This window comes from Semicossyphus pulcher, unplaced genomic scaffold, assembly GCF_022749685.1.
Source record: "Semicossyphus pulcher isolate SPU_LCO1_2020_fin unplaced genomic scaffold, fSemPul1.0.p SCAF_4, whole genome shotgun sequence".
Taxonomy (NCBI): Eukaryota; Metazoa; Chordata; class Actinopteri; order Labriformes; family Labridae; genus Semicossyphus; species Semicossyphus pulcher.
The window spans coordinates 18,552,710-18,571,634 of NW_027211715.1; the positions used below are offsets into that span (position 1 = coordinate 18,552,710).

Below are 18,925 nucleotides of genomic sequence, written 5' to 3' on the forward strand. Positions count from 1 at the left end.
GCTTGTAATGTAATTTTAAATAATCTGAAATCAGTCTGAAATACTCAAACTTCCAACTTCCCGCCCGTTGGCAGTACTTCCGGTCAGAATTTCCGTTGAGGCAGCGCCGCCGCTGGTTGGAGTCGGTTGTGTCGGTCATGTATTCAAAGTTTTATTGATATATTTTTATTTATTTATTCATTAAATCCTACAAAATAAACAGAAACCGCATGTGAGTATAATTGATAGTTTTAACATGAACTGACTTGAAATCTATATATTTTTTAAAATCCCTTTGATGACTCCAGTTAGTATTGGGGCATTGTATATAGTACACAGTGTTCTACTGCAAAAATTCACAATTGGCAAATTGACCCAATATTATATTAATTGTTAAAGTATATGATATTGAATTATATAGTTAAATAATCCAATTCATGTTCTATCAAGCAAAATCACCCTTACAACCATTCCTATATACTAATTACGTAAAAATAATAGTAGTAATTGTACAAAAAATATTAATTTTAAGATTCAGTGTTAAAAATTCTAATGTAACAAAATAATTGCAACAAAAAATAAAGGATATTGGTATTTATAATTCTAGAAAGAAAATATGATGCAAAATATGATAAGTAATAAACAAGTCAGGCACTGGTTCTTTCTTTCCAGCATGTTTTATTTCTTCATTTGCTACAAAGAATCCACCATGTAGAATATGTCTGAATGCACAGCATTAAACTTTCTTTCCGCAGTAGCAAAACTGCATTTCAGCCAGTCACTCTCAACCTTAGTGTTCTTAAGGGTCACAGTAAACATTGTGCACGTACTGTAAAGGCATTAGTGTGTGATTATGCTGAACTTTTATGTTGACGTCAAAATATGTCTTGGCATTTTTTTGTCAATTTACATACAATGGCAGCGTTAAATAAATAAGACCTGAGGTAAACAAAAACTAAAAAATATTCTCTCCAAATTTCAGATTCCACAACAATGGATATCGCATCACAGTATTTTATGTAAGGCCTTTGATTTCTTCAATCCACTTATAAATTTTTTTGAAAAGGAAAAAAAATACATTCATGAGAGTTCAATAGTCAAAGTTATTTCCAGAACAATGTTAGCATTAAAAAACTTGCTAAGTTGTTTTGGCTGCCATTTCGTCTGTGAAAAATGTCCCATGATATCTTATAACTTGTACTGTATGTCCTTAGCACCATGCTGATGAGCTCTCCAGTAGTGACGCCAGGATCCACTCAAACTAGGGTTTTAGAGTTTTAATATTTTTTGTTACCGTATCCTGGTGAAGAGATTTAAAACTGAAACAGATTCCTGCAACAAAAGACAAAGAACACTGGTACGTTATTTTGCAGAAACAAGTGGGGCTGTTATAACATAATGCTGTTCCCAAAAGGTGCTTGCTCACCTTTGTTGACCTTGTTTTACTGAATACGTTCCAGAAGCGTAGGGTCTCATCTCCAGCTCCTGTCACTATAGCCTCACCATCCGGGGACATGGCCTAATATGAAAAAAGTATTATTACATTACATTAACATGACCACCAGCAAGATTACATTCCCATCAGAAAGAAAACACACACTGACCAGGTAGAGCACTCTGTAGGAGTGTCCTGTGAGTTTGGCAACTTGGGTGAGAGCTGGATATTTCCACACCAAGATCTGGTTCTGAGAGTAACCATGAGTGCTGACCTGGAAAAAGAGGCAATATGACAAATCAATGGGGTATCAATAAATCATAACAATGTCAGTTAGACACATTTAAGTACTGGCAATTAAATCGAGAAACACTGAAAAGGCCAATGCACTGCCTCTTACGACGTTTTATTTAAAAAACTAGCCTTCATTTTAACAACATTGTCTCTCGTTAGAGGTCCCCAGTTGTCTTGGTTTACATGGACAATTAACATGGATATAAGACATGGATTAACAGTATTAATTGATGTTTGTTTTTAACACTGAATGGCCGTGGATGTAGGTAAAGGAATAAGCATTAATGGGGAGGATTACCAGCTAATGTGCTGAGTGAGAAATCTTTGCAAACCGATATAAAATAAAGAACAAATGTAAAAAAAAAAATTAATAACTAATTGTATATGAATTCTTGTAAATCTTACTTTTTTTAATTACCAGTATTGTCCTTGTCTTAATTCAATGAAAATTTTTCTAATAACTTCACAGAACTTTGCCAGAAAAGAATAAGTACATAGTGTGTATCTGTAGGCCCTTACCAGCTCGTTGGCATGTTTAGACCAGGCCAGGTTGCAGACCTGAGAGCCCGTGTCCATACACTGCAGCGGCTGTGACGTAAGCGTGTTCCAAAATCGAATACAGCGGTCGGCAGTGCCCCCTCCAGAGGCCAGCAGGCCATGCTGGTGGGGGGACCAGGCGATGGCCTTCACAGCAGCCAGGTGATCCGTGTATGTCTGCACTGGGCTCAGCGAGGAGTGGTTCCAAACCAGCAGCTGAGATAACAAATAACATAAATGAATACACGAAGTGAACACAGAGATATAAAACCAGGTTTATTAACAAGAATTTTTTACCTTGTTGTCATTGCCACCAGAGGCGAGCAGCTGATGGTCAGTGCTCCACTTTAAGCCACACACTTCCTGTCTGTGTCCCTGCAGCCGTCTCTCTGACTGGAGTGGAGGCGTCCGCACATCTCTTTGAAGAATCATACGGTCGCGGCTTCCCGACGACAACTGGTCTGCGTTCCATGCCAACGCTCCTGCAGATACAGTAAAGCTTCATTTATCCTTGGTCATACTCTCAGTCTCAACATTTGAATTAACTACCTTATTTCTGCCGGGAAACAAAAACGAAGAATGTCAAGCATTAATACACCTTAATGCTGACTTGTACACCTAAATGTTCTTACCAACTCGGGCTGTGTGTCCTTCCATTGCAAAGAGTTTCTTCCCAGCACCAGCATCCCAGATCTGGACATAGCCTTTGTGAGTCCCCACTGCCACCAAGTTACCCTAAAACACAGAGAATCCTATCATTAATAAAAACTAACCATACAAAAAGTCCACCTCTCAGAAATATGAAGGCAGTAAGCTTTATATACTCACCCTTTCAGACCACCCAACTGATGTGACCGAGTCTCCCTCCACAGATAAATCACACAATCTTGTAACCTGAAGAGAGGGCAATTCAGCACACGTATCTTTACAAATTAACATACACTTAAAATAAAATACAAAGTCGTATTGTTTAAACACACTGCTGTACCTGGCTGGTACATGCACTCCACAGGTAAACACATGTACCCAGCCCGACACTGAGCACGTTGAGAGACGACCAGTCCACCAAGTTGAGGTAAAAGTCATCCTGCAGCTCTGGAGCGTCCAGGACTTTAAATGGGATCTTTGAGATCTTGCGAGTTGGCTTCCTTGGTGAACGTAGCAACTTCTGACTGCAACAGAAAAAGTTGGACATTATAAAACCAAAAAACACAGTTTTTTTTTTGCAGCAGGATCAGTAATAAGAGATCTAGAAACAAATAAATTAAAACAGTGCTCCTACCTTTTGATGCTGACAGGTGACAGAGAGTAGGGGGAGATGTTGGTGCCATCGTCTGGTGATGCCCTTTTGGTATTGAGTGAGTACTGCACAGAACAAACGGGCAGACAGCATGAGATGTTATACCAGCTTCATTAAAATAACATAAACCACAGAAGAAAAACTCTACACTGACTGAATAGTGATGTTCTCCTCACTGATTTTGTTTATCACCCTTTCTCAGTTCTCTAAGAGCATATTTATATGTCTGCTCTGACTTTGTATGACTAATGTCCTGTATAATTCAATATGGAAGGGGTAAGAGAGAAATGTTACATACAGTGAAGAGGCTTCTCTTCTCTGGGGTTGATGGCTGTAGACGTCGGTCTTCTGTCTGGGGGTCCTGGATCTTTTCTATTCCTGCTCCCAGCAGCTCATTCTTTAGCAAAGCAGAGTAGGCCAGCCCATCTGCTACATGTACAAACATATCATTTATACACATCAACAACAGTACAATCCTAGTGGTACACAGCAAAGTTATATTAACATTTCCAAAATGACCTTTGAATTTACCTTTGATATTATCAGAAGAAGCATCTTTTGTTTTTCTGTTCTGATTTGGTGACATCTCATTTTCCTGAAAATATAAAGATACTGTCATTAATTTGAGACAAACACTTTTCTCAATACAGATAATTCACAGAAGTACACCCAAAAGTACTGTAACGTTTCATCATACACATGAGTACTAGATAGATTTGCAAAATCAGATATTACATATATAAATATATACATATTTAAAGAAGAAGAAGTTCATACATTGATCCTGTGGAAGTTGATATTCCAGTTTGCCCCTGCTCTGGTCGGGATGAATCTGTCTCCAAGTTTACTGGGGGAGGATAACGGGGAGCCAGTGGGCGTCCGTTTGTGCAGACTCTGTGTTAGTTTCTGAAAAAAAAAAAAGATCTTTAGGTGCATTTGTTTCCAAGGTTAGACCACTTGTTTAGACCTGGTCCTTTATAATAGAACTCAATAATACTGCTAGTTCAGTGATGATAAACACAACATTTACATTACTAGGGAACATAGCAAACTAACAAACAGTGGAGTGGAGAGATGTAAAACGAGACTCACAACAGGGCTCAAGTTGTCGTTTTGAATATTTATTTGGCGCAGGAGGCGATGTTCATATTCTGGATCCATTTTAAGCTGTAATACTGATCCAACATTCACAGGCTGGGGGGTTGGAGACCTGGCGAACAGAAAAGAAATAGATTTGAATCATTCAAGTGATTAAATGCATTTTTGATTGTTTGTTTCTGTGCTTTTATCTGAAGGGTGCATGTCCATGCTGGGTTAGAAAGTAAGCCAAAATATGTAGTGTCCTTGAAATATTGATTTATAAAAGAACACAAGTTAGCTTTGGAATCATTTTCTTTCTTGAATGTTGTTGATAGAAATCTATAATTTTTCACATGCTAGCTCTAAAAACCTTTGTTAGAATAACATGAACTTTTAGCAGTTAATCAGCTGATCTTGCTAATAATCGAACACCCCCGATTATTTGTGTCTTAAACTAAATAATCATAAAGCATATCAACTATTCATAATTATAAGAGTTTATGCAAAACCAGTGTTAGGTTTGGAGACAGACTAACCAATAAAATGTTAACTCCGTTACGGCAGCGTTAACTTTTAAACAGTTCAAACCAATAAATGGCTATTTATTGACATTGCATGTCATCACATTATCTACTATATATTACTTTTTCTATGAATAAAACAAAGCTAGTGAGCTGATGATGACTAGCGTTAGCAAAATTAGCTAGTGGCTAACCTGATATTATTTGTATAATACATACAACAACGAGCCAGTCCCCGAATATCACCACACAGAGTCCACACAAGAAGAGCAACACACCGCGAAGATATCAGGTGAGATTTTTAAAGTAATTCACTCTAAAGTGTAGTGTAAATCACTTTAACTGAGGTAAAGCTCACAATGCATTGTGGGATATTTGTGCCCCCTCGACGTGACGTATGCCTGTCAAATCAAAACACGGAAATGCTACATTTGTTGCCATCAGGAGAGGTATTTCTTTAGATAACTACTACGATCAGTGATTATTACATATATGTGGATAAGGGATGGGGTTCTTACAAATATTTAATAGACGATAATACAATATATCCTTATCTGTATCTTTTCCACTGACAATATAAACTAATATCACATAGTAAAAGTCCTCAGATAGATTTCTTATCGCATGTGTAGGCTACTGTGATCTAACATCACTCTGCAAGCGCTTCCTCTACATTAATGTTGTGATGTAGATTGAATTTAACTTGATATCTGTCTATTGATATATTGATATACTGAGTTCCTTGTGATGTCCAAGAACCAAACATAGAGGGCGTGCTAGCTCTACTGTCAATCTCTCTATGAAGGCAGAGTGCACTGCTGTTGTCTAAAGTGTATATGCCTCAATTCCAAAACCAAACCATGCCTGCTTTTTCTAAACTTTTATCACCTGCCCTCCCCATCTTTGGCTACGCATATTCCTTTTATGCTACAATCTAAACACAAGCCTCGAAACACCGGATCTTTGTATGTAAGGACAAAAACAATAGCACATGTACGGATAAAAAAACAATATGAGATAAGTTTCATGATGGTATTTTGTAGTGTCTAAAGGAATATGATCTGATACCTTATGGATAGATTCTCCTTCCACCTTGTCTGACAGATTGCCCAGTGCTAAATATGTTTCCTGTAAGTTTTGTAATTCCCTGCTCATAAACACTCCAATAAAGAAGTGGGGTTAAAGATTTCCTCTACTGAACAGTTTGGGGATCATAATTTGTCCCAAATCCCAGAAATTCTGAGCAGAATGAAATCACAATGTTTCTTGGAAACAAGCTGCAGGTGCAGGTTTGTGATGAAATATTTGATAATCTAATCAAACGTGGAGCCTGGTTTGGGTTCATGACAGTTCAGATATATTTTTAGCTCCAAAGGCTTGCACACACTTTCTGTTATTCTAGATTATACAGCAACAGGATTATAAATTCAAAATGTTTGTATTTGTTATAAATATTTTGAGTTTATTTCATGTTTTGTTCTTGTCTAAAAACATGGCTGAATGTACTCTTCTGTCACACATCCCCTATTCTTCTATACAATAATGTAGTCTCTGAAGTGCACTGCTAATGACCATGTAGCTGTAACAAAAGACTGAGCACTGTGCCTTTAATGCTGGCAAGTGTAGTGGTAATAATCACACACTGAGCGCACACAGGGCCCCATGTGAACTTCACTGTGTGCTTTCTGGTGAGTGAGCCAGTAGAAATGTACCACATCAGACACACAACATAGTTCTACAAGTGTGAAGGAAGCACCCCCCTCCCTCTCTGTGTCTGTCTGTCTATCTGTCTCCCTCGCAGACACACCCACACAACACTGGCGCCAACAAGCAAATCCCCCCTTCCACCCCCCTACCCCCTCAACTGACCTCTAATTATGTCATGCGAAAAAGTTGTGTCCCATTGAAAAGCTCTTTTAATCAAACCCAATTAATTCCGCTATTTTCCCTTATTGTCCTGTGCAAGGAACGCGTCTTTCCAATAAGACTGTTAACTCCAGCCGTGGCCCTTTCAGATCTACTGGGCTGCAGGAGCGAAATAATAGACTGCACAATTAATCAATTAGTCAATGGGGACTCAGTGGGCCTTAATGAACACAGTAACTGTGGAGCAGAGGTGAGTCAGGGCTTGGCCTCCTATTTGCAATCAAGTCAACAACCTTTTATTTAGAAGACCATGCTACCGATCATTTCCTCTCTCATATATGCAGAGTTTTTTTAAGTGTAGGGGCTAGTTCATGTGGAATTTTAAGCCTTTCAGAGTAACATAGAACAGATAGTCTCCAGGTACAATGATCAAAATGTCCTTGGAAATTTGTGAAGTGATAATAATAAAGTTAAGTCACTATCTATCGCCGAATGAGGGAACACAATGAAAGCCTTTACATATGCGGTATATAGTATGGACTGGGTGTCTGTGGCAATATTTGTGGAAAAAATCACAAGCGGCGCTCCCTTTCCCACCAAAATTAGACCCGGGAAGACCCACTAATAAATGCTGATTTTCTCTTTTCCCATTGCCAGTGGAGTATACTCCTTTCGGTCTCTTCTCTGCTGTGTCACCGTCTGATGTCACAAATATGCCAGAAACAGGGTTATTAAACAATAGTATGCACAAAGAACTTACATTATACTCTTTGGTAAGCAGCTTGGAGGCCAGTGAAGATGTTACGGTGGTTAGGTCTTAACTGTATCTATTACTCATTCAGTCGATTTATCAAACTCGACAAATTTGGGAAGATGTTCGAGCGCTGGAGACCGGCGGAATTTGTAGCTGTGTGCGTCTAGAGTGTCGACCCAGGTTTTCTGTCCCCATCATTGTCGATCGGAAAAAGAAACAAATTCGACGCTCAGATGAAGGCAAACAGTCTAGAAAGGAAAGCGACTGTCAGCGAAGAAAATCAAAAGTTGCAACCTTAACAACCAGAGCCAACTGTGGACGTCGCAGATATCTGATTGCCCTAGGTGCCGCCAAAGAGAATGAAACTGAGATCTTCGAGATTATCACTTTAAGTCTGCAAATGTGTCCATCTATGTCTTCATTTGTTTCTCCTACTTGCATCCATTTGATCACTTTATTGTTGTGTAAAAGATACAAACTGAAACTGATGTTAATGTCCAAAGTACCAGGCCAGAGAGATTAGAGTCTTGGTCCTGTGTAGTAACAGTACAAGACTCAGGCCCTTTACCATCTTGTGATTTATTTTTCGACATCCAGCAGCATGCTGGCTGATTGATTTTCTGTACAATCCAGATGTCCAAACTAGATTAGGTTATGTTTTGGGTGAGGACATACTGTATGTAACGTTCCAAAATAGATGCATCAGCCGAGAGCACTGGGCTGAGACAATTTGTCCAAAGGTTGGGACCTAATAAGAGGAAATATCTTTAAAAAAAACAGCTGCTAAAATCTTACTTGTCCCATATTTGAATAATGTGAGACTTTGCATGATAGAGAATAACTCCCCACCTGAGCTTTTTTTCCTGTTTTCCCGCTGCTGCTCTTTTTCCCATGCTTTTCTTCTTTGTGCCACTCACTCGGTGCTAAACGCATGCCTACCCCGGCCCCTGGCTGTGGCTATAGCCCCGACCCGGCCCCAGCTGAGCAGTGCCAAGCTGTCCAGCAGTTAGTTAGTGTCTGTGCAGGCCCGGCTCGACTCGGCCCGGCCCTGCATGGGTACTAATCCTTGGGGCTGTCAGAGGACCCCGCTCTGAACTCATCCTGCAACACAGGAAAACGCTCTAATTGGGGGATTTTCTACATCATTAACTCTGATGAGCAGCCATTCTACCCTACCTCCCATTCTCCCCTCCTCCTCCTCCTCTCCACTCTTACTCCCTCCCTCTCTTACTCCCACACTTTTCTCCTGCTTAATCTCTTTTTTAATGTTTCTCCTTTTCCTTTCTCTCACTTTGCCTTCCTCACACTGTTTGTCTCTCCTTTCATCCTTTCTTGAATCCCTTTAGTGTTATGTTTGTTGAGCCCTTTAAGAACACTGTGGGATGTGATGCATAAAGAAAAGTCAACATGTGAAAGTAGTGAAAGTGCCATTAATCACTAGTCATACATTATACAACAAAATGCAATTTGTATGATCACTCAGATTTTTGCATGTTGTTTTTCCTTTAGTTTTTTCCCATGATTCATAGCTGCTTTTACTTTTGTTCCATAACAAACAGGCAACTTTCGGATGAATAAATACCTAGCAATCTCTGACACTGTGAAAGGTCAGGAACAAAACTTTTTGTTGTTCAAGAAGAAAACTTTTTAAAACATCTGTAAGAAAGAAAGAATTTTAAATCGGTTTCCCAAGATGCAACAGATTTTTCCAAAACCAGGTACGGGACAAAATAACTCAAATGTAGAAATCTATCACTTTGAAATATTTGAAAAAAATTTAAAAAATTAAAAAAAAAATCTGTAATATCCACCGGCCTCCCCATATGTCCCCTGAGCTACAGGCTCCATCCGGGCCTCCATCTGTCCAAGAAAGTGATTCACACGCTGAGGAGGCCAGCTCGCACGGCGGCACCGGTCCCTCTGTGAACATGTGTTGCAGCGGCTGAGCTGCCGGACGGCCTCCCTGCCTGGGGGCAATTAGGGAGCCGGGCCCTGCGGTCAGAGGCCCCCCTGGGAAGCCCTGATTGATTGGAGTCTCATCTTCCTAACAGGCTGGCACCCTGCCACCAAACAGTGGAACAGCAGAGAGGATCGGGAGGGGTAACACAAAAAAAAAGGGAGAGAAAGAGCCCTTATATGACAGAGAGAGAGACGGGGCACAAGTGTTAGAGGACAAGAAAGAAAAATGTCTCTGCCCGTGTATGTCAGATGATAACGATTATACTGTAGTAATCTTGGATTGACTGTGTGGGAATGAGTGCACAGGTCAACATGAAAGCAGTGCAGGGAGAAAGTGGGAGACATATCCTATCAAACTATATTTATTTGCAGTAGATCTCAATTTTTTTCCAGAACACGGACATCAATGATCCAGACAACTCAAAAAAAAAAGTAAACACTAAAGGACAGATAAAACTACAACATGTAAGAGAATTTTCACATTAAAAAAAACACTAAAACTGTTAAACTCCTAGTGCATTTTGTCCGTTATCTAACCTTTGGCTTGTTCTTGGTCCCAAATCACATTAATGCAATATCCTAAAGAAGCTCTTACTGTGAAAGGTAATCCTCATTTCCTCTGTGGTGTTAGGTCCTGGCATTGTCCAAACGGGAGGTTAAACATCACTTACCAACAACGTTACAAAATACTCAAGGACTAATGACGAGCAGCGGGTGTACAACCTCAATAGTATAACTTTATAAGGAAGCAGAAATTATTTAAAATTGTTGTTGCTGCTTTCAGTGCGGATGCATGATTTACTGGCAACTTTCACATCATATTTATGTGACAAATCAAAACCATACAAAGGACAGTTGTGGGGAAAATGAGTCGTTTTTAAAGGAAGAAATTGAAATTGCACTTTAAGATGAAGGATTGTCTCTCCTTCTTTTTCCATAACGGTCACAAAAGTGAACATGTGGTGCTATCGTATAATATTTCTGCCTGTTAATACACATTTTTTCATCTCTACTGCTCCTATTAAACACATTGTGGTTGTCCTCTCTTTAAGACAATCCGAGCTTGACTCTATCCCAGATGGTAAAAGACCAATATTGTGTCACTAATGACCACAGCAGCAACAATCCATGTTTCTCCTCCTTTGATTGAGACAAAAAAAAAACTTCAGTGACAAAATGGTTACAAGGGCCTATTTAGTGCAGCCTGCACTTTTTTAGTGCAGTGCCCCCCCACCCCCCAAACCCCCTTCAGTTTCAGACAAAGAGGATACACTTGGATCAATTGTGCCGAACAAAGACTAAACTATGTGGGGTGACGCATCACACAGGGCTCTTTCTGCTGCCCTGCACGTACACGCAGTCACCCAACACTGAGCTGCCAACAGGTCTTCTCCTCCAGCAGCCACTCAAGCAAAAAGAGGGTTACTCTGCCCACTAGCTTCCTTCCTCCCTTCCTTCCCTCCTTCCTTAAAGCATCACAGCACAAAAGGGATAATAACTGTGCAGGATTATTTTTGGTATATTCTCCTCTTAGAAGGTGCCGTCATATCTCTGACTCTCGTAAACTTTCCCTCCAAACTATTTTACAGCAGGCCTCGCTGCTCCTCAGCTGTCCTCATCTTCCAGTTTATCCGAGCTAAAGGCTCAAACACACAAACTGGGCAGCCAAAACCAGATACACAGCTTATATAACGTTAGTGAGACATTCACAGCCGCAGTCAGAGACATTGTTATGCGTCTTTATGATTAGATTTTTTAAAAGCTGCTCTCACATTAAACTGAGAATGGACTTTCATTCACAAAGTACTCCGAGACTGTGATTAGCTGACCAATGAAAAAATTTGATTAATTAGTAAAAACACAAACTTAGTGAAAATAGAAGAAAGGAAACGGGAAAATGGACAGCTTTATGGCGGGTGTTTCGTCTGACTCCCCTGAAACTAAGGTGACATCGCTTCCTGTTCCCTGGAAAAAGCTGCATGTATAACTAGACAAGACTAAACGCTCAGAGACGGGAGAGAGAACAGATGTCTGGTTTAAATTTAACACTTTAACAAGGCTGTAAAGTTCAGTAGTTTGCCTTGTGTCCTTGAGATGAGAAAACATTAAAAAATAGTAAGAAAGTTCTAAAATCCTCAGTTTTCACAGCTCAAAATCCATTTCTTTTTGCTCTGGGAGTAACAGAAACGTCTTTTCCCAACGTTTCAGTCAGTGTCTGTTACCCTGAACCCCTGCAAACAACCTCAACATCTCCCATGGGCTGCCAGGTGTGTTGGTCACATGGGTTGCCAGGTCTTGTCCATAGACTGGATGTGTTCCTTGGCTTTCATTCTGAGCGCAGCGATACTCGAGCTGCGCTGGTCCACGTCCTCCAGAGGGTATTTATCGGGGTACGGTGCGGGACACTGGTAAGGGGGAGGAGCCATACTCTGCATCCCCTGCCCCATTGACGGGTGAGGGTGAGAGTGTGCATGAGGGTGAGGGTGAGGAGGATGAGGGCTGGAGTTGAGGAAGCTGTGGCTTGGGTAGCTCGGCTGGAGGCCTTGAGACGGACCCATGAAGCCCGGGATGCTGTGGACGGGTGTGGCGCTCGAGAGGGGGGAGGACAGCCAGGGGTCCAGGGGGAGGGGGTTGGTCATCGGGCCCATGCTGGTGTGAACGGGCGCTGAGCGGTTGAAGGAGAGCATGGGCGAGTCGTGGAGCTTCATGGTGCTGGCATCCATTTTTTCCTGCCGACGCCATTTAGCTCTGCGGTTTTGGAACCAGACCTGCGGGACAAAATCAGGGAAATGATGAAGTGTACATGAATACGTGCGACATATGTGCATGATAAATACTCATTACACATAAATGGTCTGAACCCTTGCAAGGGTTGTCTTGTGTTCTGACCATGGATTGTGTGTGACTCATGAAAAGAGAGCTCAGACTGAGATGAAAATATACATTTAAATGAATTTGATGCAGGCTTGACGCTCCTGAAATGTACTTTAAAAACAGTGCTGCACCTAACTTCTTTTAAGGTGTCTGAAGTTTGGCCCTTTGACATTGTTCTCCTTAAACACTGCACCTTCATGTCCTTACAGCTCTGTATGACATTGAGTTGTGTGTTTGGGAAACCAAAACCCTGCTTGTGTAACCGTCTACTACACCTTCCTAACCTGAGTACTGACTAGCCAAAGGCTTAGTGTTTCTCAGTTTTCCTGAACAACACCTCAGCTTTTGGAAAGACACCAATTTAACCCTTAAGTGACTGACACATTAAGATGTAGATGTCTGAAATATCAATGAATGGCACAACACAAGAGAATATCTGTTTGTTTGTAATCATGACTCCGACCTGAACTCGGACTTCTGGGAGGTTGACCTTCATGGCGAGCTCCTCGCGGCTGTACACGTCCGGGTAGTGGGACTTCTCGAAGGCACGCTCCAGCTCGTGCAGCTGGTAGGTGGTGAAGGTGGTGCGGTTGCGCCGGTGCTTCTTCTTGGGCATATCGTCCTTACATGACTCCGGCGACTTGCCTTCATCGCTCTCGACACTCTTCCTCAGCTCACTCAGATCCTCGTCACACTTGTTTGTGAATAAGCCGGTATCTGTTCAGAGCACAAGACAACGAATCAGGACTGTACATTTACTTACTACAAATATGAACCAGTATTTCTAAGAAAATCCAAAGCAGAACGGTGAGTTCAAATGAAGAATGTAGTTCCTCTTTCCAGTAGAGCAGACATTAGTTTGACACCTGCAACAATAGGCTACTGTAGGTCAGTGAAGCAAGCAATCCCCTGAACTTCAATGAAGCTCAAAAACATTCCTAATCGGATTTAGAGAAGTTGTTTCCAGTGTTTATCTTCTCCAAATGTAAACTGGACACAAAAAGATGTTTGGAAACAAGAGTGGTCCTTTTCTTTTCACGGACTGAGCCGGAAATCACTCTGTTGTTCCAACCACATCTAATACAGTTTATACTGAAGCCGTAACTTATCGTCTTATTGACGGTCGACTGCAAAACCCCTCCTTGTTATTCCTAATCTCCTGTAATATGTTATTACATCACTTTCATCCCCAGAGAAACACGTCTTTGGCACTGTAAGGAGCAACTGATCGCCGAATTACTTTAACCATCATCTAATTGAATAAGCAAAGTAGAAAGATCAATCAGATCATCCTGTGAAACACCCACTCAACAAAAGAGTTCATGTTCGCCAGGACCAGACCTGGATCAGCTGCCTTACATAATCATTCAGATCGTTTGGGGTAAATTGTCAATCACAGAAAGAAGATTAAATTGACTTTGAAATACTTAGTTGGCAGAAGTCAGAGAATTTTCACTTGCATGTAAGAACTGACTGATCATTAGCATGAAAGATAACGTTTACAGAAGATTTGGTCCTTTAATATAATCACATGCACTATGCAATACATAGTTAGACAGAAAACACTTGAGTGGAAATTCACGAGCAGGCGGAAAATTCAATCTAGTCTCACTGTCGACTTCAGGGGAGGGAGTTTGCTAAGTTTCCAGAGAGGCTGACAAAGTGGCCTCTTGGGGGCAGCAGGAACAAGTTGTGATCAGAGACTGTATAAAAAGATGGACGACATGACAGCTCCCTAAAAGTGAAGCCAAAACATTTAGAGCGCCCCCGGGCTGACTGGCTGCAGTATAGGTCATAAAACATTAAAACACTGACATCATCTTCATCACCTTTAAAATTCATATATTGAACACATCAGCAAACAGTTGTTTCTTTATACACACATTCTGAGCTCAGCGCCCAACTTGGCTTATGATGACGTGTCCTAATTATAAATTATAGTCCCTGACTTTAAGTTGTTTTAAGTTACAACAGTGAATGTCAACTTCCCGCACAGGGCAACATTAGCACCACCTAATGTTGACCTTTGCTCGCTTACTTACTCGCTTTCTTTTAGCTCTGCTTTTGTTCTCCACCTACCTGTAACAAACATATCTGGCTATTTAGCAGTTTGTCCACTTAACTGTATGTTCATCGTTATGTGACGTGATCATTTTTACATTCTTACTTTGTTTAATACATATGAATAAATGATGATTACACTACAGCACGGACATACTGTACATACCCACATGCTTTTAAATGCACATTAAGGGACACTCATTTCTCGGCACTGAACTGAACATACTTACTTCTTTTTCTTTCCTTTTTCCCCGTTTTTTTTCGTGTCTGCCTATTTAGTTACTTCTTCCAATCCTTTAACCTCATGTTTTGTATGTTTCATATTGTCTAGAACTTGTGTTTCTGCAGTCAAGAATGATAAAATCATGCTAAAGTATTGTTCTCCCTTGTGACCGTTTCAGTAAAACAACTGACTGCGCACAATTGTAAGTGTGCGCTTGTGTCTGTGACGGAGACGTGTTGACGCAGATAAAGGAGGGGGTCATTGTGCTCTTTTAACTGACAAACGGGAGCAGAAGCAAAGGCAGCGCAGGGTTTTTAGGGGTTCATTTATCCACCTCTCATTAAGCAGCTATGACAAAGGCCAGGCTCGGACAAAGGCAGAGGTCAGGTCTGGTTCAGTGACCAGCTCTCGGCCTGTCAGACCATCACAGCCGCTGGTCTGAAGGCTGCCCACTGTTTATCAGCCAGCAGAACATCTCAGCACAGAGCGGGGAGGGAGGGGGGTCGACTGACACCAAACACAGAAAAGTTGCTCATTGAGGAGGAAACTGGGCTGACTTCACAGGAGAGTTACACACAAAGGAGTGATGTCATTAGTGTTGATGTACGTTAATCAAGAGGAAACGAACGCCCTCCTGGATTCAGCGACTTAATTTGAATCATTTTTCTCCACTGTATCCATCTCAGGCTCAGGGAAATCATTTTTTGTTTGTTTCTGCCACACAAAAAAAAATCATCAACCACCTGCCAGATCCTGCATGTGAAAATAGCTTCAGATTAATTTGACTCTGAGACGGGACGATAACAATAACACCCGAATGAACTACTGTAAAATCTAATCTGCACAGAAGAGAAGATTAGGGGAATTCCACAAGGGGATGGGATTGGGCTTGGGGACATAAACCCCCTGCACCATCTTGTTCTGTGATTTATCTCTCAATCTCAGCCCACTCAGTTAATGCAAGAGGCTCTGCAGTGCAACAGCGTGCAACATGAACTGCACAGAGATGCTGCACAAAGACATATGATCCCCTGGTACTAAAGCGGCCTCATTTAAAACCGGTCAGATCTGAGATCATCAGATACTTTGTCTTTCCAACAAAAGGATAGAAAAACGTCTGACTTCAACAATTTTCACCTTTCCAATTTTAGATGAACCATTACATGTTTTCATTGCCATAGCAGTTTCAGGCCTCCAGTACAGATTTGTCAACATGCAAAAATAAGCAGAAACTTCTTTACATTAGTGTTGTGACGTTCGCGAACGATCCGATTCTTTTGAACGGCTCTTCGGTGCGAAACGACGGGAACCGAGTCGTAGGTGAGAGCCCTTCTTTTTATAGTTGTGCCCAAATTTCACTGCCCGCTCTAGATCCACTCCCCTTTATGCCGAATTACAACAGGCAGCTTTTTCAACTGCAACTCTGCTACACTAGGTCACGTGCAGCGAAATCATGTCACAGCAACATAGTGCCGACTGTGAGCAAAATTATAACCCTCCGCCAAGTTTGTTGTTTTTTGACTCCCTTCAAAGAGCCGTAATTCCCAGCACTACTTTGCATGTTTTCTTTTTGAGTGGCTATTTGTGTCAGAAACTTATAAGAAGTTTTAGAGGTACATCTTCTTAGTGCATGCTGGGCCCTTTATACATGATCTATGATATGCTTCAAATAGTAAAATCGACAGTATAATCTCATATTTAGGCTTTGAAGTCATTTTCATAGGGTGGAAAGTTCATTCTGGGTTTGGACCGTCAAAGGCTGTATCTGTGCTGGTAGCCAGATATCTTTATGGTGAGTGGTTAAGTAAGATGTATTTTGTGTGCTCAGGAGCATCAATATTCTAACTTCAGTGCAACAAATCAAATATAAATACTCTTTGAAACACTGAACCCAGAGTTCACACTTATCCCGCCTTTCCTGAGCTGCTGCTGTAAAATCAATAGCCATGACTATTTCATATAATTCATAAACTTGATCATTGATCGCAAACTCTAAAGCATGATCTGACCTTAGAAAAATGACCTCCGCCCAAAAGAAAATCGATCCCTAAAACTGAGTTCCAGGATGCCAGGTTGGAGCCCAGCATCCCCCGCATCAGCAGCCTGACTCACCGTGGTACTGCTGCTGCTGCTGCTGCTCCGAGCCGCCGTTTCTCAGTGAGGAAAGGTGCCCGCTGTAGGTGGGGTGTGACTGGGGCTCCTGCTGCTTGCCAGGCTCCTCCAGGCCCTCTATGTCCACTTTGTGGGGCCGCGGAGCCCCGGCAGGGCTGAGCATGGGGTCCTGGTCTTTGCTGAAACCTAGAATGACATCAATGCTGTGGACGCGGCCCCCCGCAGCGATGCCCCCACCTTTCCCCATCTCGTGGAAGTTGCTGGGTGAGAGGCAGCTGTCGTCCACCATGCTCATGGTATCCAGTGATAAATGCATTCGAGCGTCTGGGCACTGCAGGTCAGAGGCGGAAAAAACAGGGTTTAAGTGAAGGACTAAAGGTGAGGTGCAGGACAGAGATCACCTGGGTACCTTGGATGAGTGTGCTCATGTCTCCATCTAAACAAGCTTATCTTCTGCAGAGACGCAGGGAGTATAGAGTCCATCCAACAGACTTGGAAAGCTACAGTGCACACAGGAGAGTGTGCAGAGAGGGATTCACTTAATGACTAAGTCTAAGATGTTGATTATAATTATGAATTATCTGCAAAAAGTTACATTTACACTCAATTTCAAAAACACAAATTTGATACTCTTTCAAAATAAAAGTCTATCATCTGTAATTAATCATACTTTACACATAACTTGATGCTTTTATGGACATTTTCTTTACAGGGATTCATATACATAGTGGATATAAAATAGTGCATGTACTGAGGTTCAAAAAAAGCCAAATTTATCCAGGATGTCTTCCTGTGAAGTACATCAATGTTGGTGAAAATACACTGTCCAGAATAAAGAAGATGTTTGTACATCAACACACATGTAAAAGAGCAAAATTCTATGATAGTATTATTGTATGTGTGTGAAAATAACACAATTTTGGTGTCACTGAAAAGCATGACAACGATACATAAAGACAGTGTAAGATCTTACCTTCTGGAGGTTATATGCTGAACTGTAAAAAGTTGCTGCTGCCAGAGCTCCACCTGTTCCCCTAAACTTCACTCTTCCCAGATCGACAGTGTGCACCGCTCGCAGTCACTCATGCTCTCCGCTCATCTCTCTCTCTCAATGATGTCTCTGTGTAGCAAACAGTCCTGACAGATAAACACTCCAATAAAGTGCAACTAAACCAAGCAACCCGGCGTTCAGCCGCAGAGATCAGACGCCATGCACTCGGGCTCAGAGAGGAGAGTGGAAGAGGAGAAAGACGGAGAGGGAGAGGTGGACAAAGCTGAGGGGGGCGTAGGAGGTGAAACGAGGGGATTAGGAGAGGGTTATTAATTGGAATCCTTCCCCTTTAAGAGTGATTGGCAGCTGGTTTCTGCTCAAGTAATTGTTTTAAATGTCATTTCCATTCACCCCCACAGGAGGAGGCCATGCTAATGAAGCCCGGACAGGACTTTCTTTCATAAATGTATTGTTTTAAAGACAAAAGAGCCGCTGAAAGTTTTCACTGAGCTACCCCCGTTATGTGGGATTACATAAAAGAAGGAAACTTACAGATGATAACACATCAGAACTAACCTCAGCATGAAGACTTTTTCTGTAACAGGTTTATAGTTACGTTGACTTATTATTTTATAATAGGAAACCTTTTTAAAGTAATATCCCATCCAAGCTATTCTGTCTAATGTGACATCTTGGTACAAGGACATTATCTCTAAAATACAATGTTAGCCATGCTGTTTTATAGACTGTAGCAAAGTTGAAGAAATAAGCTAAGTTTTGCAATATTTCATAATAAAAGTAATTCAACAAATTCTTCATAATTTTAAACCTTTTTTGACATTAACATTTTTTTTGCAATATATAACAGCTTCCCATTCAATTAGGTAACAATGAACAAACTGTAACTTTTTGCTGCTACTTCAGTCAAACACTGATATC

The 18,925-nt window shown here is 41.2% G+C and overlaps 2 protein-coding genes across 4 annotated transcripts; both read right to left on the reverse strand.

The window, feature by feature from the left end:
• Positions 1 to 673: 673 nt before the first annotated feature.
• On the reverse strand, positions 674 to 5,498 carry LOC138607305 (fizzy-related protein homolog). 3 transcript variants are annotated; one of them, XM_069679889.1, is made up of 14 exons: positions 5,366 to 5,498; positions 4,638 to 4,755; positions 4,323 to 4,451; positions 4,077 to 4,140; positions 3,844 to 3,974; positions 3,528 to 3,610; positions 3,234 to 3,417; positions 3,074 to 3,139; positions 2,878 to 2,980; positions 2,543 to 2,727; positions 2,228 to 2,461; positions 1,584 to 1,688; positions 1,406 to 1,498; positions 674 to 1,311 (listed from the first exon to the last, which is right to left on the reverse strand). In XM_069679889.1, the coding sequence occupies exons 2-14, from the start codon at positions 4,704 to 4,706 to the stop codon at positions 1,270 to 1,272; spliced, it is 1,488 nt and encodes a 495-aa protein (XP_069535990.1). In that variant the 5' UTR covers positions 4,707 to 4,755; positions 5,366 to 5,498; the 3' UTR covers positions 674 to 1,269. The 3 variants fall into 3 exon arrangements, with proteins under 3 accessions (XP_069535990.1, XP_069535989.1, XP_069535988.1); XM_069679888.1 differs by having other exon boundaries at positions 3,844 to 3,971; positions 5,341 to 5,498; XM_069679887.1 differs by having other exon boundaries at positions 5,341 to 5,498.
• A 6,503-nt stretch (positions 5,499 to 12,001) lies between these two features.
• rx1 (retinal homeobox gene 1) lies at positions 12,002 to 17,311 on the reverse strand. Its single transcript, XM_069680366.1, has 3 exons — positions 16,996 to 17,311; positions 13,063 to 13,316; positions 12,002 to 12,493 (listed from the first exon to the last, which is right to left on the reverse strand). The coding sequence occupies exons 1-3, from the start codon at positions 17,309 to 17,311 to the stop codon at positions 12,002 to 12,004; spliced, it is 1,062 nt and encodes a 353-aa protein (XP_069536467.1).
• Between the last annotated feature and the right edge of the window lie 1,614 nt (positions 17,312 to 18,925).